This window comes from Thamnophis elegans, chromosome Z (assembly GCF_009769535.1).
Source record: "Thamnophis elegans isolate rThaEle1 chromosome Z, rThaEle1.pri, whole genome shotgun sequence".
Lineage (NCBI taxonomy): Eukaryota > Metazoa > Chordata > Lepidosauria > Squamata > Colubridae > Thamnophis > Thamnophis elegans.
This window is the reverse complement of record NC_045558.1, coordinates 20,162,952-20,188,709: the sequence shown is the minus strand read 5'-3', so window position 1 is coordinate 20,188,709 and position 25,758 is coordinate 20,162,952. Positions and strand designations below refer to the sequence as shown.

Below are 25,758 nucleotides of genomic sequence, written 5' to 3'. Positions count from 1 at the left end.
GAGCACTTTGTGAAACTTTATCAGTTATAGTTAGTAAAAATGTTGTGGCTAAGTTTTTCATGGGCTGTTTACCCTTGAATTTATTTCACTGCTAAAGCTACTGTACTGACTGCCAATTTGTTAATGAGTGAAACATTTGTTTTTAAATATACCCAAGTATTTTTGTATCAGCATATCTTCCACTTCTTTGAATAACTAATTCCTTTACAGTTACAATTCTTTCATCATTTAAAAAATAAAAAATAGACATAGTCTATTTGTATTGGACTTAGTTTGTTATGAATCTTGTCAATTAAGCAAAGCATGGCTAAACATGTGAAACCAATCATTATTGTCATGTAGAGAAAAGGCTCTATTTAAGATATCGTTGGGGGAAACTGGTTCATTATTTCTTTGCTTAGTCTGTCTAGCTCAGTGGTAGTCAACCTGGTCCCTACCGCCCACTTGTGGGCATTCCAGCTTTCATAGTGGGCGGTAGGGGTTTTGTCCGATACTGAAGCACTTTCCTTTTTTTAAAATTTAATTGACTTCCCTACTTTATAAATCACCATTACGGTGGAACTGGTGGGCGATTAGAAAACTTTACTACTAACAGACATACAAAAGTGGGTGGTAGGTATAAAAAGGTTGACTACCCCTGGTCTAGCTTCCAAAAATAAGGAGAAGAATTAGATGGAAGCAGTAAAGGAGGAGATATAAGGAATTAAAATCCTAATACTAATGGAATTGTGGGGAAAATTCTGCACTGCAAAAAAGGATAATTGAGTGATATGTTCCATATGCAAGAAGCATCGTTTATTCACAAGGCTATTTTGCATATTCAAATTGTTAATTTTATATTCATAATGTCCTCCATTCTATAATCCAATACTATTATAGGAAAATTGGACTGTTGTTGAATCTATACAGGAAACATGTGGCAATAAGTTAACAAAGCAAGCAAGCAAGCAAGCAATGATCTAAAGAAATCAAACCAAGTTATGGTTAAGGGGGTTCACATATACTGGTTATTTTGGCATATAAGCATCAGATATTTTATCTTATCCAAGGTTACTAAGCACAAGTAGTATGCTAATAGAAAAAGCCTGATCATTCAAGCAAATTAAATCAATCTGGTGGAGATAATATATTATGAAATTTACCTCCAAGATCTTGATTTGATTTTCTCAAAGAAACATGTATTTTCTCAAATGAGAAAGACACCAAACAGTGGTTAAAATATCTACTGTGAACAACTAAAACCCCTGAAAGATACATGCAGGACAGGACAATAACAATTCCTCTAATTTTAGTTCAAAGAATGGGTAAGACTTGGGGATGAAGTTCAGAATCTGATATATTTTTTGTTATTACAATTATATGCTCAGGAGTTGATCCTACATTATGTAAAGGAGATGGTTTTGGCCTCGGGCAATAATTATTTGTGGGTGTATTTGGATTTACTGTGCCATTCATTTACTACATGACTAATTATTGAAACCTCTCTTTGTCACAGCCTCTATTTCTTCTTTCTCTTGCTCGCTTGTCATTTTATCTTAAAAAAAGCACTCAAACTGCAGCCAGCATTTGTTTCTTCTAAGTTGGCTAAAAGCTAGCATTCTTGGAGAGAAAGATGGCATTAGAAGTTTATGTTTCGCAATGTATTGCATTCTTTTCCCATTTTTAATTAAAATTAAAATGAGGGGTAAGTAAGGTGCCTGGTGGGCCGTTACTTCCAGGGATAACTATCTAAATTTTTTACTCTTTTCCCACTTCCAAATTTATCTCCCAAAGTAGTTTAGCCAAGATTACTGTGTTCTTGTTTCAGTCTGTGGACCTGTCCTCTTGTGAACATACTACAATAATATGTTGAGATGGTTCCTAAATGTTTTTATGATTATCTACTTGGTTATATTCTATCCAATTTCTTCTAAGCTTAGTATGTTATTTTCTTAAATATGCCAAATTTAATCAACAGGAGTTTCATTACTTCACATTCCAAATCGTTATGCAGTCATTACTGCCTAATTTCCATTTATTTTGACAGATTGCTTTTGCACAAAGATTTTAACAATTTTGGGACTCTAGATAATCACAATTTTAGGGCTAACTGACTTAGCAAAGTCTGATTGAGGAGTAACCTGGCTATAATTTTCTACATGACTTGTAAGTAATTCTATGCAGGATTCATTTCAAGCCTTTTATGCTTGCATTCTTTTTATCCCTTCTTAGTTTTGACTTCTTTCTGAACTTCTTGTTCAGAATTTTAAAATGCAATTTCATATGATCTAACTTGTAAGAAAGTCTTACTAAATTTAACAGACTTAATATCTCAGCAAACATATACTATCTATCTATTAATGTCTATCAGCAGGACCTGAAGCCTAGTAAGTAAGCGTATCTCTATCTGTCTAAATGTGGGCAACTGCACAAATTCAGGATAAAAGAAATCCAGCCTAATTTTTAGTTCCCAAACTTACTATTATTAACCCAAGGGTCTCAAGGAACAAATAGAGGAGAAACACTAGGTCTTTTCAAATTGATATTAAGCAGATTTTACTAAAAAAACAGGTATATGAAACATATATGAATTAAGTAGAACATGCTTTTTCTTCATTTAAACACCATGTCAATGACACAAACGTGTTATAATTCAATCTTTAAACATTTGATGCCAAGAATACTGTGATACAATCAAGTATGATGCATGTATTAATATATTAATTTTTCTTAAGTAAAATGTGCCATTTATGTGATTTATCCAGTTTTTTTGAGATTATGCACTTCCTATATGCTAAATAAATTATTCTATTATGTACATTAGTAAACATGATTGTTATTACATTAAAATGTTAAAAGATGAGTATTTTACTGTGAAGAGTAAAACTCCTAAAGTTTCTGCTTTTATTGCTGTTCACCTCAAAATTGAATTAGTGCCAATCATATGGGTTAAAAAAAAAACTTGGTGAAATGACCTGACTAATTTAACTGATTTTCTATATCAGTTGAGTAGTCAACAAGCCAATTTTATTTGGGGGAAACAGCAATATATTTCTAGGGGGCTCTTCAGTTAAATAGCATCAGACAGTAACAGGTTTTTCATCCCATTTCTTGTAATTTCTTCCTGTAAACTGAACATCGTTTTTGTTTTAATTACTTACCCATGCAGTTCAAGAGCCTACCCTCCTTCCCATAACTTAACTGGTAGTTACAGAACTGACAGCAGCAAACCCCAGACTGGTGAACGTCAAAACCATTCATGCTTGTAGCCTGGCCACTAATACAAAGACGCCACCTAGCGTCCAATGAGCGGAACGTCCGCGCCGTTTCAGCTCGCATTCTCGCGGCTGCTGCGGTATTAAGGCCCAGCCCAACGAACTAGAGCATAACAAAATGGCGGCTGCCCGCCGAATCACGTGACCCCTTTGTGCCTTTCGGGAGGCTGAGGGGAGCCCAGCAGGCGGCCTGTGCACTCGAGTCGACATACAGAGATATCTTACGAGGGCATCCACAGGGAGGGCAGACGGGACTATTAGGGTACAACATCACCCTCTTCCCATAGGGAGAGGGGAGGAAAAGGGGACGAAGCAGGGAGAAAATGGCGGCCATTTTGTGCTTGCGCAGAGGCGATGGTGGGGGCCTGGGTACAGGGCGATGGCGGGGCCCGGCTCGGCCGGAGTAGGGACGGGAGGGGGTATCTCACGTACCGACTCCTCTTCCTTCTCCATGCCCGTGGGCATCTGCGGCACGGCCCGGTTGATCGAGGCATACTCGGCCAGGTCGGGCAAGTCCTCGCAGCGGAAGACGGGAAGCGGCTTAGACGCGTCCAACGCCCGGGCCCGGAACGACAGTTTGCTCATGTTAGTCGTCGGCGGCTGCAACTGCTATGGCGGCTGCTGCTGCTCCGGCAAAGGGGGGGGAGGCAGCGAGAGCGCTCCGAGCTGAGAGCCGGACCCCGCCGAGAGCTCTCATGGAGGTACCGGGGCTCCCGCGGCGGGGCGGGGCTCGCTCCGAGGCGGGTCCCAGCGGCGCCGGGTGGCGCGGCCAGGCTAGGGTGCCGGTTTCTCTTCTCGCCGCTCCTGGTCTGCTCAGTACGCCACGGCCAACATGGCGGACATTAAACCTCGACTGGCCGCCTCTTTCAGCCAACCCCAGCGCCACAGCCATTCCCACACTGCATCGCGCAAAGGCGCGGGCACGGCGTTGCTGAAAAGAGCGCGCGGCGCGAGCACAAGAAACGGGCACGAAAAAGCGGCGGTTTTGACACTCTCGCCGGTCCGAAGGAGGTCTAATTTTTCCCGGAGCACCGTAGTTATTCGGGTAGCGCTGAGGCACCCACCCCCACCCCTTCACACGCTGAGAAACGAGTGAAGGAGGGACGACTGCACCTCTACCGCCTGGAGGAAGATATGGGAGACAATATACGCCTCAGCCCTCGGGACACCGAGAACATGTCCCCAGGCCTAGAGGGAAACTGTTGACGTGGGCGGCCCGGTTCCGTTTAAACGTATTGCGGCAGGGAGAGGATGGTGGCTCAATATTCTCTCTAAATCCTATTTTCATTTCTTCCCAGGCCACTGTTCTCTCCTCTGTAAGACAGGTCTCTGTGACATCAAAAATTCTATAGAATTAACTGACAGGAGTGCAAATCTGTTATACACACTATTTAAAACAGCATATCCGATATTTTAAAGTTAACAGTTTCCAGCAGAAAAGAGTTGGTTGTCAGCTTATTCAAATAAGACACATTATGAAAGAAATGATTACAACATCAGTATTATATGAGTGCTGGGGCACTTCAAGGAATTTCTTGACTCCTTATCATCCTTCTTTTAGTTTATCCTATTAACACTTACCAAAAGAAGCAGAGCTTTTTTGAGGGGACAAATACATATAAACCTCAGGCAACCTTCTTAGATGCAACTTGTGCTGCAGCCTATTTTCAGCATTAAAGACCACACACCATAGCATTTTCAGTTCTAGTTCTTATTTTTATTTATAATCCCTTTCAATTAATAGATCAATAGTCTTCACAAAACCATAGTTTGGGATAAAAACAATAACAATTTAACATGAAAAACATAAAATTATAATTAAAACAGGATATATATTTGAAATACAGTGAAAATATTTGTTTGCAAGGATAGCCTTAACAAGCCTGCCCTTAGGCCTGGTTACCATAGCCAGCCACTAATTCTGAAAACTAGGAGATGATATTTTATCTGAGGAGATACTATTCCAGAGGTGGGGATGGAAGTTACTGAAAAGGTGTATTTATTCTGCCTCTAAAGGAGGCAATTTCTAATTAAGAGATTACAGAAAGAGCTTCCTTCTTATGTTACTGGACAGCAGATATCAAGCGAATGCAATCCTCCAGTTATCCAGGTCCTAAAATCATGAAGGAATTTAAAGGAGACAGCCAGCTAGAAACCAGTGCAGCTCTTGAATGACAGGTATTACATAGGTGCCTCAAGATGTATGCATTCATTCATTACAACTGGTCCAGAGTTGTATTCTGGAGCAGTTGTAACTTCCAAATGCTTTTCAAAAGCTGTCCCACCTGGAGTGCACTTCAGTAGTCCAACTGAGAGATATCTTGGATGTAATAAGACAGTGGTTATGGGCTCTTGAGTGGGCATTCCTGAAAATGGTTGTAACAGCTTCCATCTTGAGCATGAGTTGTCAAACCAGGTGAACCAGATATTAGAGCAACTATAATTTATTTATATACAGCTAGAACTCTGCCTTTTCTAACCTCAACTGGGCAAAACAATGCACTATAGAGCAATAATGTTTGAATCAAATTATCTCTAGTGGGCTAACTTAAAAAATGCATCTAAAAATCCAGGGCCCATTATCCCCATGGGGCTGAAATTTTAAGAAAAGGATCTTAACACCAGATGTATTAGCAAAGTTATAGCTGCTGCAGTACTACCACTGACCCTGAGTACTGCTGCAGCCAGGTGATCATGACTTCCAATGCGCCTAACCAGCTTTCCACAAGTAAAGTCAATGGAGAAGCCTGCAGGAAATAGGAATTCATTCTCACTGCTTTTTTGCCCATCCATGTTCATACTGCTTGTTGATTTAAGAAAATATATCTGAACCAATGGTTCATGGGTTACCTAGTTTGGAGGAAATATGCTAAGTTAATGGAATCACCAGGGCTTCAAATCCAGAGCCACTCCATATTTCTGAGATTGAGTCTTACTCTAGAACAGATGAAGACAAGAAATTTATAGCTGGATTATACATTTCAAACTCCTCGGAGGCTTATTTGAAGAAATACTTCATAAATATTACACAATGGATATAAAGAGTTCACATTATTCTGTAGTATGTAAGTTGCATGTATTTTGTATTATATTCTTCCTTTTTAAGAGTATCCAGGTTAGTTAAGAAAAATAGAACAATCAAAATAAATATGGCTGATTGTAAAAATCAGAATTCAGAAAGACTTAAGTACAAGATGGTAGCAAAATATTGATTGTGAAAGTCTCATTTGTTATACCCATATGTCTATAGAATCCATATTTTCCCATAAACCATAATTGTCCTAAAAGTGCTTTTTCAGGAGGCAACTAGATTTATTTTTTCTTTGAAGACATTTTGCTTCTCATCCAAGAAGCTTCTTCAGCTTTAATTGGATGATGGGTAATGGAAGGGTTTATATTCCTTACAGCTTGTCATCTGTATTCTTTTAGAAAGTTACGGCCATCTGGTGGTTTATCTGTATTCTCAGGAACACCTGAATAGTGCTAATGGGTTTGGAGCAGGGGTCCTCAAACTTTGGCTCGGTGAAGCCATTAATCCGTCCTGCACCGGACCAAGAGGCTACCCTGCCGACTCTGGCCGAGCGCAGACCTTATTTTTGCGAGCCTGTGGGCTGGAACTGAAAGGTAAGGCCAACAGTTTTGGCTGGCAGAGTGCTTCTGGGGGATGGGAAGGCCAAAAATGGGATGCACAGAGGCCTTGAGAAGGGAAACCGGCATCCTCCACTTCTGTTTTTTAGCTTGGGCTTCCTCTGTTCATCTGTTCCTGGAGTCTGGACAGAGATCAACCAGTGTGCTCCAAGCAGCCGCAGTGGCCCTGGAGCGCCCGGCCCAAAAGAGGCTCCTGCAAGCCAGTGGGAGCCTGTTGGTGAAGCAGGCCTGGAAAAATGGCAGCAAACTAAGAAGCGGCCGCTGCAACAGCCACCCCTGCTGCCTTCTTCCCCTCCCCCTCTTTGCTTGGCTGTTTGTCCTTCTGCCACTCTGCAGTTCTGAGGCAGTGGCTGGAGAGGCTACCTGCCCCTGAAGGAGGACAGCTGTCTCCACTGGTGAGGGAGGCAGGAAGAAGTCAGCCGGCCGGCGGATGAGCCCCCACCTTAGGGATTCCTTGCCAGATCCGCTCCTAGTGAGGCATGCCTGGTCTGATCCTGCTGCCAGATGCACAGAGCCCTTGCTTGAGCCTGTTGTGCACATCCGAAGGGTGTGAGTCGGTGGGCAGCTGGCACAGGGGTGATGTGGACAGTGCAGCCTCACGGTCCGCAGCAGCTGCAGAGTCTGGGTGGAGGGCAAGATGCCGGTGTCTGCCATTTCCTTCAGATACAAAAGGAACAGCATCCATCAAGATACAGGTATCCAGCAGCAGGGACTCTGCAGATGGCCCTTCAAGAAATAGGCATGGCAGCAGCAGCACTGGCACTGAGTGTTGGGGGAGGCATGTGATGTGGACCACTGGACACTTTTGCTCCATTCCATGTGGCTGAGGCAGGGGAGGTGGCTGCCTGACACATCCAGCAGGTCGGACCGCTTGTCTCTCCCTTGCCTCTGCCTTTGACTACTATTGTGGGTTAAGACAAGGTGAGTAGGGTGTGTGATAGCTGCTACCTACTCCATCCCGTCTCTTGGTTTGCAGTTGGGGAGCAGGTTTTCATCTCCTTGATCCCTTCGCAGGTCTTGTCCTTGGCCTCCCCGTGGAGCATGTTCCCCTTGCAAGTAGAGGTGGTAAAAGCATGCCCATTTCCAGCAGGCAAAAAGCAATCACACCCAGTTGTTCGCAATTCCCCCCCTCAACCACATCCCTCCCCTTAAATTGGTCTCACCACCCAGTCGGTCCACTCCCCCCCCCACAACAGTCTGAGGGACCTTGAATTAGTCCATTTAAAAAGTTTGAAGAACCCTGGTTTGGAGCCTTCTTGGCTGCAGGTTATGTTCTGTCCTGTGTCCTTTCACTGTCCCCCATCTAGTCTGAGCTGAAGAAACTTTCTGGATGAGAAGTGAAATATCTTCAAAGAAAAAACAAGAAAGTCCAGTTGCCTCCTGGAAAAGCACCTTTGGGAAAACCATGAGCTGGATGACTGAGAATTTCCATAGACTGCAAGTCATAAGTTTTTATTCTGCATATTTGCAACTTGCCTGTCTTGTGAACTTGTCCTGATAAATATATTTAATATAGTTACTATGTATTCATGACTTTTTTTGCTTCAGATAAAAATGAATACTGCTTTTGAAAAAAAATGACAATATTTGCAGGTTAATTAAAAGACTTAACACTGTGCTCAAATTTTCTAAGCTATCCTTTATTATTTTTTTAGTTTATTAACTAAACTAAAACAGCTAGGATTAGGACAAAATACTCAACCAAATCCTAACAAGCCAAATTAGATAATATATAAATCAGGCCAGTCTATCAAATATTCTCATGGCTGATAGTGGATTGAGGTATAAACTTTTTATAAAATATTGGGAATATTGCCTGCCTAAAGGCATAATCTTATAACCCTTTTACAAACTTGCTACATTGACTCCTTCCTTCCTGTATTATAAATTTGTGTTACAGCTGCAGTAGCACATGCATTTTAACTAAAGAAAAATGACCCTAAAATATTAGTTATGAAAAAGGAAATATAAAACATAAGTTAGACGCAAACATAAAAATTAAATTATTATATTAATAAAGTAGTATAGTTTCACATTTTAATCAAATTCCATAGTCATGTATATTTACTTAGAACTCAATATTTATAATTTAGGCAAATTATTAAATTATGATAATAACCTATTAACCCTAAATGACAATTTTGAAGAGTTGTCCAGAAACATTGGTGGGTATGTCGTCCTGCTTAATCCCACTGAAATGCACAATTAACTAAAATAACTAAGAATAAAATTAATGTGTCTGAACTGAAAGCATAAGTTTCAATAAACTGCAATGATGTCAAAATGACCTGTTGTGATGTCATCATGCAAATCACACAAGTATGTTAATTGTATAATTAGGCCTTTGTCATTCAGTTTGCTCATATTCCCCGATGGATGCCCTTCTTTACAAAAGCTAATAAGGTTTGTCCCTATTCAAAAATGCTATTTTTAAGGACAGCCAATACCGCTGAATGCGAAACGCTGAGATGAACTGAATACATGACAAGTATTAATTTCATATCTATTACCTTTGTTGGCTGTTATTGACTATATGCTTGATTAGATGGGTCTGTTTTGGAACTGACATTTTTAGTCAAGACTGGATAAGACCACTGCCTGTAATTGAAAAAAAGCAAGGAAAATATACTTTTAAGTTCAGGAAGAAAAGATGCTCCTATTCAGATTTGTTATTTGGCCACTTTTGTTCCATCTTTCTATCTGAACTAAGCCTCAGCTTCAACAGTGATTTTTCTGTGTTTATCAGAACTACATTATACAATTAAATCAGTTCTAGTTAATACAGGGCATCAGCAGTATGAGTGGTATAGATTGTTGCAAGATTCCAAAGGTGTTTTTTCAATAGGCAACTGGATGTTCTGGTTTTTCTCTGAAGACATTTCACTTCTCATCCAAGACGTTTCTTCAGAACTGACTGGATGGTGGGGAATAGGAGGATTTATAATTCTTGCAGACAAGCTGGTCATTTGCATTATTTTAGAGAGTTGTTGAGGCCACTTGGTGGTGTATCTGTGTCTTCAAGATCACCTGAGTAGTACAAATGGGTTTGGAGCCTTTTTGGAACTGCTGAAAGGACTGTGTTATAGAGTTATGTTTTCCAAGACATTTTAGCTATGTACTTTGAGATGGATGCCCTTCGAATGGTGCGGGGATATGAATGAATTTCCAGAAAAACTGCAGACTACAGGAAACATTTCAGCTTCAGTTCAAGATGCAGACAACACAGACTCAACCCTGATAGCCTATGTTCAACACTGAAGGATACAGGGCAGAAAACATCCTGCAGAAAGCACAGCTCTACAATACAGTCCTTTTAGCATTTGCAAGAAGGCTCCACTCTCGTTTGCACTACTCAGGACACAGACAAACCTCCAAGTGACCTCAATGACTCTCTAAAAGAATGCAAATGACTAGCTGTCTGCAAGAAATATAAATCCTTTCATTCCTCACTATCCTGTCCAAGCTGAAAAAGCTTCTTGGATGAGAAGCGAAATGTCTTCAAAGAAAAACCAGAAAGCTCAGTGACCCTTTGAAGCACCTCTGGAACAACCATGAGACTCTCCACAGAGATTGGTGCAAGAGGGTGATAATTTTCCTTCCTTTCATTTTAAATCTTAATTGAATTGATATGATAATATAGATGCAATGACTAAGGAGTCAGTGATAACCAGAGGTCTGGTTATAGTCACAGTATGTTTTTGGAGAAAAATTTCCTACTTCTAACATGGCAGATACATCCAGAAATATTCTAACCAATTCTTTTTTGCTCTAGTTCTCTCCTTTCACTTAGATGTCTTAGTTTTGAATTTATATATATGTGTGTGTGTGTGTGTGTGTGTGTGTACAGACACACACAGAGAGTATATATCTGTCTAAAATATATAAGGTTTTCTCTCCTAGATGGTGGAAGCTGAAAAGTACTGTATTCTGTGCAGACATATAAAAATGATACTTTTCAACTATAATTATCTATCTGGTCACCATTATAAAGATCTATTGCTTTTTCAACGCTTCATCCCAATCTTGTTCTGGGATACAAGACCATTATCTAATTATTTTAACAATAATCTTTATTGCTATTAATGTTTCTCAATTTCTAAATATATTTTGAGACAGTTAAAATACAAGCATTTTATGGCCCCAGGGAACATTAGTCTTTGCCTACATTGCATGACATCAAGCAGAAATCATAGGTAAGTATATGCCATGCACGCAATACAACTGAATTGCTATTTTTTTCAATGTGCATGCATATGCAACTTCACAGCCCCAATTTCTCAGGTGGCCCATTGGAAAAATTGCCTGCCCGATTTAGAAGATGGTGACCAATTAGAATAGTAGTATTGAGAATATAATGTAATATAAAAGTTAAAAAAAAAGCACAGACCTGGGAACAGTACATGTCAAAGGCCAGCAGTTCTTGAAGTCTGGGGACATCTAGAGATCCCTGAGATCCTTTCAGGGGGGTTGCAAAGTCAAATAAATATTTTTAAAGTTCTCTGTTTTAATTTCTAATAATGTACAGCAAATATTGAAAGATATAGCACACATAAACCAGATATTTGGAGTCAATCACTTTTAAGAATGTAAAGTGAGTCAGATAAAAATGTTTGATAACGACTGGTATAGGCATATACAATATTTGAACAATAAAAAAAGAATTTCAGGCATGATTAGCACATTGTTTTTTGTTCTCCGTAGCAATAAAAAAGACTAAAAGCTGAGATTCTTAGAGATACACATTTGCACATTCCACTGTTGAAAATAGAATTTTATAATTTTGGAACAAAGAATGATCCAACTAGTATAGCATCTCATACAGTATTTGATGACAAAGTCAAATTCACACGTATTTAGACAAGAAAACAGCAACACAAATTCCTTCAGGTATCTCTACTACATCTATTGTCATTTTGAACCCCACAATGTAATTGAATAGTGTTTTATTATAGTCACAGATCCAATATTATTAAAATGTTCTTCCGGTTTGAACAATAGAAAGGTAAATTCAGTTGGAATGTGCATATAAGAACCTTAACCTTTCTTTTCTCAGCAGATTTTTTTTATTTTTCCCCTTCTACAACACCTTACAGTCATTATATCAACATTATGTCATCATATCTGTACATGTATATAATGTTTCGCTTCTATATACACAGCCTTTATACACAGTTCTATATATATTTATATATATTGTTTTTCAGCTTAATTTTATTATTGTTTTGCAGCCATTTGTACCAATTGTTCCAAATTTCATAATATTCCAGCTCTTCTTTATCTTTTAATTTTAGGGTTAATTTGTCCATCTCTGCATAATCCAAAGGGTTTTTTTATCACTAATTCGTCTGAGGGGGTATTATTTTGTTTCCAGCATTGGACAAATGCTATTCTAGCTGTAGTTAGCAGATGGGTTAATATGTACTTAATTTTCTTTGTATATTTTGATTATTCTCAGCAGAAAGATTTCGGGTTTGTATTTTATCTGTTCTCCTGTAATTTCTTGCACCCATTTCCAAATTTTTATCCAATATTTTTGTGTTTTCGGACAGGTCCACCATATGTAAAAAATGGTCCCTTGTACTTTTTTACACTTCCAGCAGGTCGGCTTCATGTTTGGGTACATTTTAGCCAATCTTGTTGGTGGTTAATGCCAATGATAAAACATTTTGTACATATTTTCTTTAAGTGCTGCTGATTGTGTTTATAATTTGTGTTCCAAATTCTTTCCTAATCCACTAGATCTATGTTGTAACCAAAGTTTTTGACCCATGCTATGCAACCTTTAACTTTTTCTTCTTCTAATGTTACTTCTAATAAATTTTGGAAATTTTCATCATGAATTTATTTTCCGGGCCAATTAAAATTTTATCTATTTGTTGTAATTCTGTGTATATTCCATATCCTTTTACATCTTTTTTGTATCTTGATTGTAGTTGGAGATATGGCCACAATCTATATTTATATTTTGCTCCTTTAATTCTGGATTTGTTTTCAAATTCCCTTGGTTGTCTAAAAGTTCATTTCGTTTTGTTCGTTTCTTGGTTTTGTATGCCGCCCAATCCCGAAGGACTCCGGGCGGCTCACAATAAAACGGGGGAGGGGATAAATAAGACAATACAAACAATATTAAAATACACAACAGTCACAAATGGAGCAGGGCTGGCTATTTCAACAGCCCCCAGGCTGCCGGAACAGCCAGGACTTAGTAATTACTAAGTAATCACTATATCTAACTATTTTCGATAGATCTAGTATATTGGGATGTGTCATGGCTTCCACAGTGGAAAGCCACATCGGTATTTTGCCACATCGGTATTTTCATGTAATGTTTTTCTCTAATTTTATTCCAGACCTGTATCAGTGCATCTCTAATATAGTGTCTGTGAAAGTATTTTTGTTTCTTTTTACCTTCTTCCCATAGGAAAAAATGCCATCCCATTTGCAAATCGTGGCCCTCTAATGTTAGTATTCTTTATTTTTTTACATTTATCCAATCCCTGATCCATATTAGTGCTGCTACTTTGTAATAAAACTCCAGTCAGGGTGTCCCGTACCACCTCTGCTTCTGTAGAGCTTTCAACTTTATTCTGGCTTTCTTCCCTTGCCATATAAATTTTAATATGATCTTATTCAATTCAGTAAAAAAAAAATCCTAATTTTATGGGGATTGTTTGAAATAAGTATAATAGCCTGGGTAGTACATTCATTTTTATTGCTGCTATTTTCCCTAATAATGATAGTTATAGTTTCCCCCATAATTCTAGATCTTTTTTTATTTGTTGCACTAATTTTATATAATTATTTTCTTTTATAGTTGAGCACGTTGCAGTTAGCCATATTCCAAGATATTTAACTTTCTTTGTCACTTGCAGTCCTATTATTCTTTCTAATTCTTTATTTTGTTCTTCCTTCAAATTTTTAGTTATCATTTTAGTCTTTTCTCTATTAATCTTTAACCCTGTTACATCTCCATATTTTCCTAATTCTTGCATTAAGCTATTTCCTGTTTCTAGCGGGTCTTCTATAATAAATACCAAATCAACTGCAAAGGCCTGAATTTTATACTCCTCTTTTTAAATTTTTAGTTCCTCTTATCTCTGAATTTTGTCTAATTCTTATTAGAAGACTTTCAAGCGTCAGGATAAAGAGCAGAGATGATAGTGGGCAACCCTGCCTTACTCCTTTCATTATTTTAAAGGTGTCTGTACTTTCCCTATTTAATATTTGCCCTTTGGGTGGAGTATATCGTTTCTATTAATCTTTCAAATTGGTCCCCTAATTTCATATTCTTAATTTGTTGTATCATGAATTCCCAATTTAAATTGTCAAATGCCTTCTGTGCATCCAGAAAGACAAGTGCCACTTGTTTCCTTCGGATGCACTTCATAGTAGTCTAAAATATTTGCTATTATTCTAGTGTTATTCCAGATTTGTCTTGTTGGGAGAAATCCATTTTGGTCTGGATGTACCATATTTTCACGACCATAAGGCGCACTGAAAATCCTAAAATTTGATCAAAAACCGGCAGTGCGCCTTATATATGAAAAAAGTTTGAAAATTTACCGTTAACTGATACTGCGCCTGTAATCCAGCACATCTGGAGGGCACTGAGCAGGGAGCAGATGCCCTGAAAAGGCATTTAGAGGTGGGGGAGGGAGGGTTTAGGTTAAAGAAGGGAAATGGGAAGGAAACCAAGGCTTTAGCCCCAAGTCAGCGGCTGGTCAATCCACGAGGGTACATTCCTGGCAGAGGGAGCTTTGAATTAAGTTCGCTGAGGATGGTGGGCTACTTCCGATGTTTAAAACGCCCAGCCTCAAACTTGACCAGGCGACCACTACCCCCACCCCACCCCTCTCTCTCGTTCAAGAGTTCTCACCTGCGCCCTCTGGTCTGGCAACCTATCTTGCCCTACCTGGTGAACAGGACGACGCTGTGCTCCAGGGGGCTGTTGCTCACTTTCTGCCAGCTCTCCCGGATCAGCTTCTGATACGCGCTGGAAAGTCCGTCACGCTCCATTTTTCTCCCAGAGCGAAGTGCCAAAGGGGAGCAGAAGCGCCATTTCGGGAGAAAGCTCCGCTCCCCGCTCAAAGGCTTGGGCTGCCCCCGGAGGAACAGGTGGCCCGGATCCGGATCCCCGAGCAAATAATAAACAAATCCACACGCGGGGCTCAACGGAGCTTTGAAAGCCGCTTTCTCGCCCAGAGCTTCCCTTCACATCTCTGGAACGGCTTGGCTCCTTTTTTTTTTTAGGGCGCCCCTCCGTTGGGAGGAGGAGGTGGAAAGGCTCCAGCTCTGCCCAGAGAAGGAGCCCGAGCGCTCCGGGGAAACGTGGCAAGCCAGCACTTCAAAGTCATGTTTCGCTGAATGGCGGGTGAGTTCTAAACTGCCGGCATGACTTTGAAAGGACTGGATTGCCTTCTGCGCGGGCCGACGTGGAAGGCAAGCGGCAAGCCAGCCCTTCAAAGTCATGCCGGCACTTTAGCGTGTCCCTCGACCGCCATTCAGCGAAAGATGTTTCCGATATGGAGGATGTTTCCGATCTCCGATACGGAGGATGAAGAGTTCGAAGGTTTCATGGAAGATGAATAGAGCCGACTATAAAATAAAGCTGTTTAAAAGTTTAATAAAAGTGACTGATTTTTCTCTGCATTTTTTTAGTGTTTTAATTCTTTTTAGGCTGCGTTTAAAGGCTACGCCGATCCGTGAAAAATGTTTGCAAATTGAGCACCTGCCAGTAAACCCGCACGGATGAATGTTGCAAAAAAAAAAAACGTGCGCCTTATAATCCAGTGTGCCTTATATATGAAAAAAGGTTGAAAATTTACCGTTAACTGATACTGCGCCTTATAATCCGGTGCGCCTTATGGTCGTGAAAATACGGTATATAGTCATTTAATAGTTTTTTCCTATTATTGTTGTGAATATTTTATAGTCAGCATTTAACAACGAGATTGGCCTATAGTTTTGAATCTGTTTTTTATCTGCACCTTCTTTAAATATTAATGCAATATGTCCATGAATCTGGTATCTTTGCTTTCATCAGGGCCTCATTATACATCTCCAACATCAAGGGTTCTATCAATTCGTTCAATTCATCTATTATTTTGTACTATTCTGCTGGGAATCCATCTGGCCCTGGTATTTTATTATTTTTCTGTTTCTGAATCACCTGTTTCAATTCTAGTTTTATTTTTATTTTTTTGACATTTCTTTCACTTCTTCTGTTATTGACGGGGTTTCTTCTCCATTTAGATATTCTTTTATTTGTTTTCCATCTATAGATTCTCAAAGTACTTGTATGCAATCTTTTTCTTCCCTTCTATTGTATGTTGTAGTTCACCAGTTTCCTCTTGAAGTTGATATATTAATCTTTTCTCTCTTTCTTTTCTCAATCTATATGACAGCCACCTCCCCGGTTTATTTGCTTGCTCAAAGAAGTTTTGTTTTGTTAGTTTTAGGCCCTTTACTATTTCTTCCTGGTCTAATATATTTAATTTATGTTTTGCTAACATCCAATGCTTTCTAATTTTGTCACTTTGTGGCTTATTTTGTAATTCTATTTCTAAATTTTTAATTTCCTCTAATATCTTCTGTTGTGCCCATTTTTCTTTGTTTCTTTTTGCTGAATACGCTATAATAATTCCATGGGAATAAGCTTTCATAGTGTTCCATAAATTTTGTATAGATGTCTGTTCTTTTGTGTTTTCCTTAAGGAATAACTCCAATTCATTTTGACATTTTTGAATAAATTCTTTTTCTTTTAATATTTTCAGATTTAACATCCATCTTCGTCTAGTTCCTCCCCCTCCCGGATTATTTTAATGGGGTTGTGATCTGCCCAAGTATTTGGTAATATTTCAATTGTATGTATTTCTGCCCCAATTTCCCATTCTTCCATGCCATATCAATCCGTGACCAAGATTGGTGTGGGTTGGAATAAAAAGTAAATGGGTTTTTTTTTCTGGTTCCATTTTTCTCCAAATATCTATCAATTTTAGCTCCTCCATCATCTCAAAACAGGCTGTTGATAATACTTTTTTCATCACTTACGTAATCTTTTTTACTGTCTATTATGGCATTATAATATCCTATTATGCAGCTATTTCTCTTAATTTTTTCATGTAATTTTTTATAAAGGTCCTTCTGATTTTCATTTGGGGCGTATATTGCTACCAGTAGTATTGATTTTTGATTTATCCATATCTCTATCATTAATATTCTTCCCTTTGGATCTGCATAAATTAAATTTGTCTTTATTCCATCTTTAACATATATCGCTATCCCTTTTCTCTTTTCTTCTGCTGATGCTGCTTACAATTTTCCTAATTTAGGACATTCCAGGTATTTTATATCTTGTTTTTTAATGTGTGTTTCCTGTAAGCATATTATATCTGCCTTTTGTTTTGTTATTTTTGCCCAGATATGCTTTCTTTTTGTTGGCGAATTTGAACCGTTAATATTTACTGACAATAATTGAATTTCTTCTTCCATCTGCCTAATTCTCTAGCTGTCTTTGTTTTTTACTAACTCTAGTTTCTTTTTTGGCTCCTTGTTTTTGGTCTCACTTCCTCCTCTCTCTGTTGTTCTTCCTCCTCCCTACTACTTTCTCCCTGTTCTCCATTATTCTCTGTTGTTGTTCTTCTTGGCTTCTATATTCCATCTCCTCTTTACTGCTCTGTTCTTCTTCCGGGCCTACTAGTTGCTCATATAAATCCTGTGCCTTCTTCAGATTGTCAACTTTAATCCTTTTCTCCTGCCAGGTTACCAGCATCCCTTCAGGCACCTACCACCTAAATAATATATCTTGTTTAATCAGTTGTGGCTAAGGCTTAACAACCTTTCTACTCATCTCTGTACAGGAAGGGACAGAAGGCTTCCTTTGGACAGCATGGAGAGCCTGAACTCACCGTTTCACAAATACTTATCTGAAGTAAATTGAATGCAATGCAACTATCTTCTGAGAAAATATAAAATTAACTTAGAGGTGCGTTTGATTCAGTTAATAGTGAACATGTAACTGTAATTATGAGTTGAATACACAAATGGCTACAATTTATCACCATGCATTATGAATTATTGGATCAAATCACCAAAAATATTAGTCCAAATGAGAAGTCCATGGCACAAGGGCCATTTGTAATGCCTGGGGAGATATGCTAAATAGATCCATCTATAGGTCTTTTCTTTAATTCTACCTTAAACTGAAATATCTATAACTACTTTGTGTTATTTATTATGCTGCATCACACAGCAAATACAAAATTGCACCTTTTCAGCATCAGTTGTACATTTTACCAATACAAGTATTAACAGTCTTTGAAGCATTTCTTGAATTAAGGCTTCTGTCAATTCCGTTCAGAAAATAAACATTGATTGCTATTCAGAAAAAAGTATCAAGAGTAACAAATATAATTTGAATTTCACAACACTAAAAATTCAAAAACTGTAATCTGTCTAAAAAGAATGCAGTGAATATTTTTTTCAAATAGTATGTTTTTAAATTACAAATCCTGTTCTAGAATTTCAGATATGTGCAGACTCATTTGTAGTTCTTCAGAAGGAAAGCTAAACTTTGATTCCAAAACGCTATGAAAGGTGGACCATGAAAACCTAAAGTTTAAATTAAATTCTGCCCAAGCAGAAGTTTTACTTCTTAGCTCCCCCCCCCCGCCACCTATAGAATATATACCTTAAAGCAATGGTTCTCAATCTTTTCTTCACCATAGACTCCCCTTCCCCTTTAAATACTTTTTGTGGTCAGGGACCACGCCACAGATCCTCAAGACTTAACTCAAGATTTAAATCATAACATTTCTTCAAGGCTTTGTGGGTTCCCTTTGATGACATCATGGCCTCCCAGGGGTCTGCACATGCCACAGACTGAGAACCACTGCCTTAAATATAATTTAACACAACTTTTTAAAGACAATTTTTCTCATTTTCATGTTAGCTTTAATGCTTTTTAAGTTTCTAGTCCTTTTCAATAGTTTTTTCTGCCTTCCAGTAATTTTCACTATTTAGTTTAGTAAATTGGTTTACTTTATGCCATTTTACTCCTACCTCTCTTTGAAAAAACACCCACAATTATACATTAGAACTGTCTGTGTTAATACCTTTCTGATCTGTTCATTCATCCTATCAATCTTACCCCACTTTATTCATCCGGAGTCAGTTTAATAATTTCCCCTCTTCATTCTTATCATCACAAGTGTAGCCACCATGTCAAGTTATAATCTCCACATCATATAATTCAGCCTACTATGATGTACAACAATGCAAGAAAGTAACTCAATTATTTATTTATGAAGTATTAATTGGACAAATTATTTTTTTAGTTGTATTTGCTAATAAATCAAGCTTTTCTACCATTCCATCTGAAAAAAAGAATTTTAGCATTTTATAAGTCAAGGGTCTATTAATGTAGTTTAATGAAATAGCTTAAAAACCTGATTTAATTCTTTTATGTATGAATTCATATGCACAAACATATTCCACATTAAGCTGTTTTACCTTACTGGTCACTACTAGTCTAGAGTCATTAAAAAGTCTCAATTCTAAATGTTTTGCAATCCTAAGAGCTACTATTTTTTAAAGGAATTAACTGTTAGTAAACCTCTTAAAAACCTTGTGATTTAAAAACATAAAAAACATAATTTACAAGTAAATGTATCTTTCTCATATACTAATCTGAACTATTTGAAGATTTAAAGGGTATATGGTACAGATTTAACAAAAACCAAAATTCAACCTTTTGCACAATATGATCTGTCTGAACGCAATCTTTTCTATCAGGATGCATACAGAATGATGAGTAAATGGAAGTCTCTACTTCAACCTGGATGACAACTGGCTTTCCAAAGCCAAACCTTTTCTTCCAGCAATGACTATAGAGGCTGCACCCATATATTAAGGTAGCTGTTCACTGTATGGTGCAATCATATGCTGCACTGCCACATTTTATTGAGATGGAAGCTGCATGAGTTGCATTCCTAGATCTGTAAGAGAACATCCATGATTGGTCTTTTCAAAGAGCCATTGTTATTATATAGTGAGGCCGTAATCAATGAAAGCGTTTTCTGCTTAGTAGAAATAATTGTTATTCATATACTTAAATATAGGTTTAATAAGCTAAATAGGGAACTAAACCATATAAATTCTTATGTTACAATTTAATTACACATTTTAACTAAGAATAATGTGATTTAACTAATATTAATTCTGAAATACTCAAATACATTCTACAAGGTGCCATTTAATCTGTAAATAAATATTGCTTCAGTTTCAAGAAAGAACTATTTTGGAAGAACATGTTTAATACCAGCTAGTATTTTTGTACATACACAACATCCTGTGTTTAAAATTGTCTTTATAAAACTTATATAAATTATTCAAAGAAGTTCACATTAACTACAGATTAAAAAGAAAAAAAATCCTTCCTTCCCCATACTTTAATAGATTTATTAACCTGTTGCATTTTCCCAGATATTTTGATCATTTCAAATTATATACTGTAAATCCTTTTACTTTATGAATTTTTCAGGTATAAATGTATCTTTCCAGCTTTTTTGTATCTTTTTGTTTATATTGTGTAAATTTACAAATGTTTGCAGGAAACAGGTATTTGATTCTTAATATATGTATCAAAGTATATATATATGGTTTATATGTATTCAAAACAGGTGAAAAACTACTTAATTTTTAAATGTATATAAAATTTGTCTTTTTCAGCTTTATTTCTATTCTTAATTAAAGCCTATGCTATCTACAGAACATTTTAAAAATACACACATTGTGTTTTTTTAAAAAGGAAATCCCAAACTGTTATTTATTATGGTTTTTTTACTTTTTTATACAAAAAAAAGGGTTTAAGACTCTGCCAAGTATTATGAAAAACATTTATCTAATAATGAATCTATAGCACAATAAAAACAGTCACTTTCTACAGAGAATATAAAATTGGTTTTAGCTACTAGAAAATCTTTTTACAGAAAAGATAAAGCCATGACTAAATAATGAATTAGTTCTCCACATACCTCAGATTTTTTAAAGCAAGTAACAAAAATCCAAACCCTGCCTCTAGTCTCACAGAACAACAAAGGACTGTGACGACACTTCTGTTATGCTGTACACTGAACTTCCAAGTATATTGATTATTGCATATATTGCACAGCATCCAAACTATAATACACATATTAATATTTAAATCTTGGTTTTTTTATAAGAAAAAAAGAAATTATGATACAATAGATCAAATCTTGCCCCACCTTTCTCTGCCCCCCTCTTTTCTTGGTGAGACGAACATAAATTGTTTAGGAGCACCACAGCGCCACCAACATAGATCAATACAAAACAAAAAAGATTTCCCACTGTGTACAAATGAAAAAAAAACCCAGAAAATTGCCCAAAATTACAAAATGTCTCATAAATGAATCTTCTCACAAGAACACGACATTTCAATGCAGTACCATCATTCATATTTTTATAGAAAGATTTTAAAGCAAGTAACAAAAAAAAAGAGCCGATTGGGGAATAAAAAAAACAATGTTTGGTAACAGACATAACTTAATGTAAATCCTGCTATATCAATCTCCTCTTTTATTATATGAAGCACAATTTTCAACAATCCAATTTAAGGAGGCTTTTCCCAATTAATCTCAAACTCAAATAAACTGAAGTACATTTCTTTATTAAGGTACTTAGTTCCTCTTTTGTAAAAATATGTGTTCTGCTCCGGACACAATTATCCTCCCTGGAGACTCCAACTCCACCTTGAAAAGATCTCTGTTGTTGGCATTTCCATCAACGGCTCAAGTACAGGGGTCTAATTTATTCACCGTTAAGACAGTAACACAATTGTTCTTAATGGTTAAAATAACGAACCAACCTTTGTCATTATTAATTAAATGCTCTCACATTTGAAAGAAAAAAAATCTACATTTGATTCATACATGTAAGAAATATTTCGACGTTTTTTATGCGTGTTTGTGTATATGTGTGCATATGTGTGCGTATGTGTGAGAAGGATTAGAAAACTTACCTCGAAAGGAAGCAGCCAGCTGCCTTTTCCCGACTGGAAAGAAAGAGTCGTATAGTTTCTCCCTTACAATCAACCAGTTCCAGGCAGCGAAATAATCATCCAACATCTTTAAAAACCTTTGCAAATGAAAATAGAATCTCCTTCCCATGGTCGGCAGTCGCTTCCGAAGGTTTTTTCTCCATATCTGGCGAGGTGGGGGGGGATTCGAGTAAACCTGAGAAATATCCAAAGATTAAAAGCAAAGGCAGCAGGAGCCAGAAGACTCTGGGGTTAACAACTTTGTAATGGCAAACAGGCGTGCTCTGATTGGTTAGAAGGGCAGTGTCCCTACACAGTCTGCACTATCCCCCGCCCCCCTCTTCTGCAGCCTGGAAAAAATGCAGAAATGCAGTGTGCCATTTTATAGTCTTTTAAAACACACCCCAACGCAACCAACCACCAAATGCCCGGGCTTTGTATTCGCGGGATTCTACCTAACAACAGCTCAAAACCTTTTCTAAGTCTCCTTCATATGATCAACTGTCCTTGATGGACCGGGGGGGGGGGGCTAGTGTGGTGGTGGGGAGGGAGAAATAGAAAAGCGCGCGCATGTACACACACACACACACACAGAGTCCAATTTTCATATAAACTCCGGTGTTTTTCTCTTCCCACCTTAAAAATTTATTTACCTTTTATGTTCAACTAAGAAACGCTTTCATTAATCTTGTTCGTTTCCCCACCACGTTTCCTAAGTGCCTGGTGGAATCTAAAGCGGAATCAAAAACACTTTGCAGAAAGATACACCTCCTTAAATAATCTGGCGGGGTTTGAAATGAAATCTAAGAGTTGATATTGAGGGGTTACCCGAGGAGCATGAATGGTTTTTTTTTCTTCATTTTTCCTCCCTCGCCAAACGTTATCCTGTACCTACCGTCATAGAGACATAAGGATATTCATTTTAACAGAAACACCCTTTATAAAAGGCATCATTCTTCCACAAAGACTTATTTAAAAACCCCTCCTTATACTGACTGACAGAGTTCGACCATGCTGCCCACAAACAAAATGGCTGTGGCACTGAGTTCTTTTGGATCCTCCCACTGTGCCCTCTCCTCCTCCCCTTACACACGAACACACCCTTCTCGTGGCCTCTGCGAAAGGGCAGAAAGCCCAAAGAAATCAGAACCCGAAGTACAATGGATGTTCGAACTCCCCTTGTCATCGGAAGGGCAAGGGACTCCCACAAAGCCTTGCCCTAGCTGCAAAGAGCCTTTCTTCAAAAATAGCCGTCAATCATTAAGACTCTACAGGCGATGTAATTTGAACTTCCTGCTTTACATATGTATAACGTCTTTCACCTACGTTGGCAGGCTTTTCAATTAAGAGTGCTAGGAAATTTGATAAACTGACTCTCGATTTGTGAGCTCAGTCAGGTAACTTGGCTACTGTGGGAGCTGGTTAAAAAAAAATCTAAACAAAATGTTTGGTCTAACAAAGGAAGAACCAAGTGGCAAATTCGACAAATTCAATCTTCTCCTTCCACTTTTTTCAAAGAAATATTTACAAGGCAGGTGATTTAGAACTCCGGAGACAGGGATACCTGATCATTGATTTTTTTTAAAATGTTGCTGCACACACATTCCATTTGCACTTTGACATTTAAAGAGAACCAATCCTATATGTTAGAATTGCTATGTAAATACAGATTCCTTTATTCAGTTTTCCACACTAGCATTTAAGTAACTTTCTCACACTTTTCTTGCACTGGGCTTAAATGGATCGCTTGCCATTTATTCACAGGTTCTCATCACCAAGCCTCTGTCTCAGTACTGTATTGCCACCTAAGCAGACTGAAGCTGGATTCAATGAGGCAAGGAGGAGGAGCCTAAAAGAAGATCATAAAGTGCAGGAAAATCACTTTGTCTGGGCTCTAGATGTCCCTGGCCATTTCTCTTTTGGAAACCACAGAGATTAGAACTTCCTGACATTTTATTTGATCAAGTGATACTCCATAGAATAAGAGGCCCCTCTTTCTTTCAGCCTAGAATTGCTAGAGGGATACATGCCAGTAAACTGATTTTCCCGATACAGATTAATCTGATATATGTATCCTTTGAAGTACTTCTGACTTTGTCATCAAGCAAACAGGTGGACTTAACAGTGGCCTATTATACTTCTCATTTTTATTCCAGATTGTATTATCAAATTTTAAATATTAATTTCAAATGGTAGTTTCTATAAAATCTTTTGATATATTCTCATAATATTTAATTCACAACTATAAAATTATGTTAATCAAATATTTGATTCTTTAAACATAATTTTGTAATGGATCTGTCTTGTAATGGAGATGCCCGGGATTACATCTTTCATAACCTGAACCAATCCATACACTGCTTCCTCAAGGCTTTAATACTTGTGTGCCATTTCTTACAGAATCTTCTAACATTCATTCTAATTCTGTTCTATTTCCTAATGATCCAGATAAGTGAATTTCAAATTTGGCAACTTCAACTCCTGGAATTACCTAGCAGAGTTTTTCTGCTCAGATGCCAAAAAGGCGCAAGCGGGCACAATAATGCATGCGTGCATGCCCACACCCATAGTGCAATGCCCTCCCCTTTGCATGTGCGAACAACACCCCCTCACTGAAGCATCTGGACTGCTGATAGCCCTGTTGGGCTGTTTTTTGCCCTCCCCAGGCTTCAGGAAAGCTACCTAAAGCTTAGGGAGGGTAAAAAACGGCTCAAAGGGCCTACCAGAAGTTTATACTTCCATTTTGCCCATTGGGCCATTTTTCGCCTTCCCCAGGCTTCAGGAAAGCCTCTGGAGCCTGTGGAGCAGGGGTGGGTTCCTGCCGGTTCGCACCGGTTCTTGCGATCCGGTTCGTCAGTGAACCCGGAAGTAATTAACTTCCGGGTTCCTAGCTCCTAGCCCCTGTCGCTGGGTGCCTGCAGGGTTTTTCTTTTTAAAAAATGCCTCTCCGGATGATCTTGAAAACCTGCAAGGTTGCTTTGGAAGGGGGCATATGGGCAGCATTTTCCCCTGCCCCCCTCCCCGGGAGCCTGCAGTTTTAAACCAAGCCTTTGCACAGTAAAGAAAATCTCACGAGCGAGAGAGAAATTCTTACTTGCTTTTACTGTGAAGTTGCGGAAGCTTCCAAGCAGAGATGGGGTGGGGGTTTTCAAGATCGTCTGCAGAGAGGCATTTTTAAAAAGAAAATCCTGAAAAGGATTTGGAGAGATTTGCAACTGGTCTTTGGTGGGGGGGGGAATTCCCAAAACCAGGAGCACAGCCCATTCCCCCTCCCAAAAAGACTGTTTTCTTTTTAAAAACCCCTCTGCAGAAGCTTCTCAGTGGAAGCTTCCAAGACTATAGGCAAGCAGAGATGGGATGGGGGTTTTCAAGATCGTCTGCAGAGAGGCATTTTTTTAAAAGAAAATCCTGAAAAGGATTTGGAGAGATTTGCAACTGGACTTTGGTGGGGGGGGGAATTCCCAAAACCAGGAGCACAGCCCATTCCCCCTCCCAAAAAGACTGTTTTCTTTTTAAAAACCCCTCTGCAGAAGCTTGAATTCCAGAACTCTTCCATGCCCTCCCTCCCCGTTTCATGGCAGCTGAAGCAACAGTGAAGCAGAGGCTGACACTCCTTGTTTAGGTAATTCTGAGGTGGTTGATGGTTCTGTGAGTGCCTGTCCTTTATAATTTTCCACGTTGCCTTGATGGTTTTTATTCCAGTGAATAAAAACCATCTTCCCTGTTCTTAGGCTTAGGAAAAAAAAACTGGTTTCATTGGCAGTCTTTTTTGGGGGGGGGGGGGATTTTTATTTTTTGGTT

General features: G+C 38.3%; 1 protein-coding gene across 3 annotated transcripts in view; it reads right to left on the bottom strand.

The window, feature by feature from the left end:
* EPC1 (enhancer of polycomb homolog 1) overlaps positions 1-22,987 on the bottom strand; it is a 60,577-nt gene extending 37,590 nt beyond the window's left edge. The window contains exons 1-3 of one of the 3 annotated variants that reach the window (XM_032234490.1): positions 21,940-22,987; positions 11,290-11,357; positions 6,105-9,500 (exon numbers count right to left, since the gene is read on the bottom strand). Coding sequence is in view for 1 of the 3 variants with exons in the window: in XM_032234489.1 (XP_032090380.1) it covers positions 3,687-3,839 (153 nt within the window). In the remaining 2 variants the exon portion in view is untranslated. Of the gene's footprint in view, positions 1-3,686; positions 4,186-6,104; positions 9,501-11,289; positions 11,358-21,939 lie in introns of those variants that run through there. The other 2 variants (XM_032234492.1, XM_032234489.1) reach the window with 2 other exon arrangements.
* Positions 22,988-25,758: the final 2,771 nt, after the last annotated feature.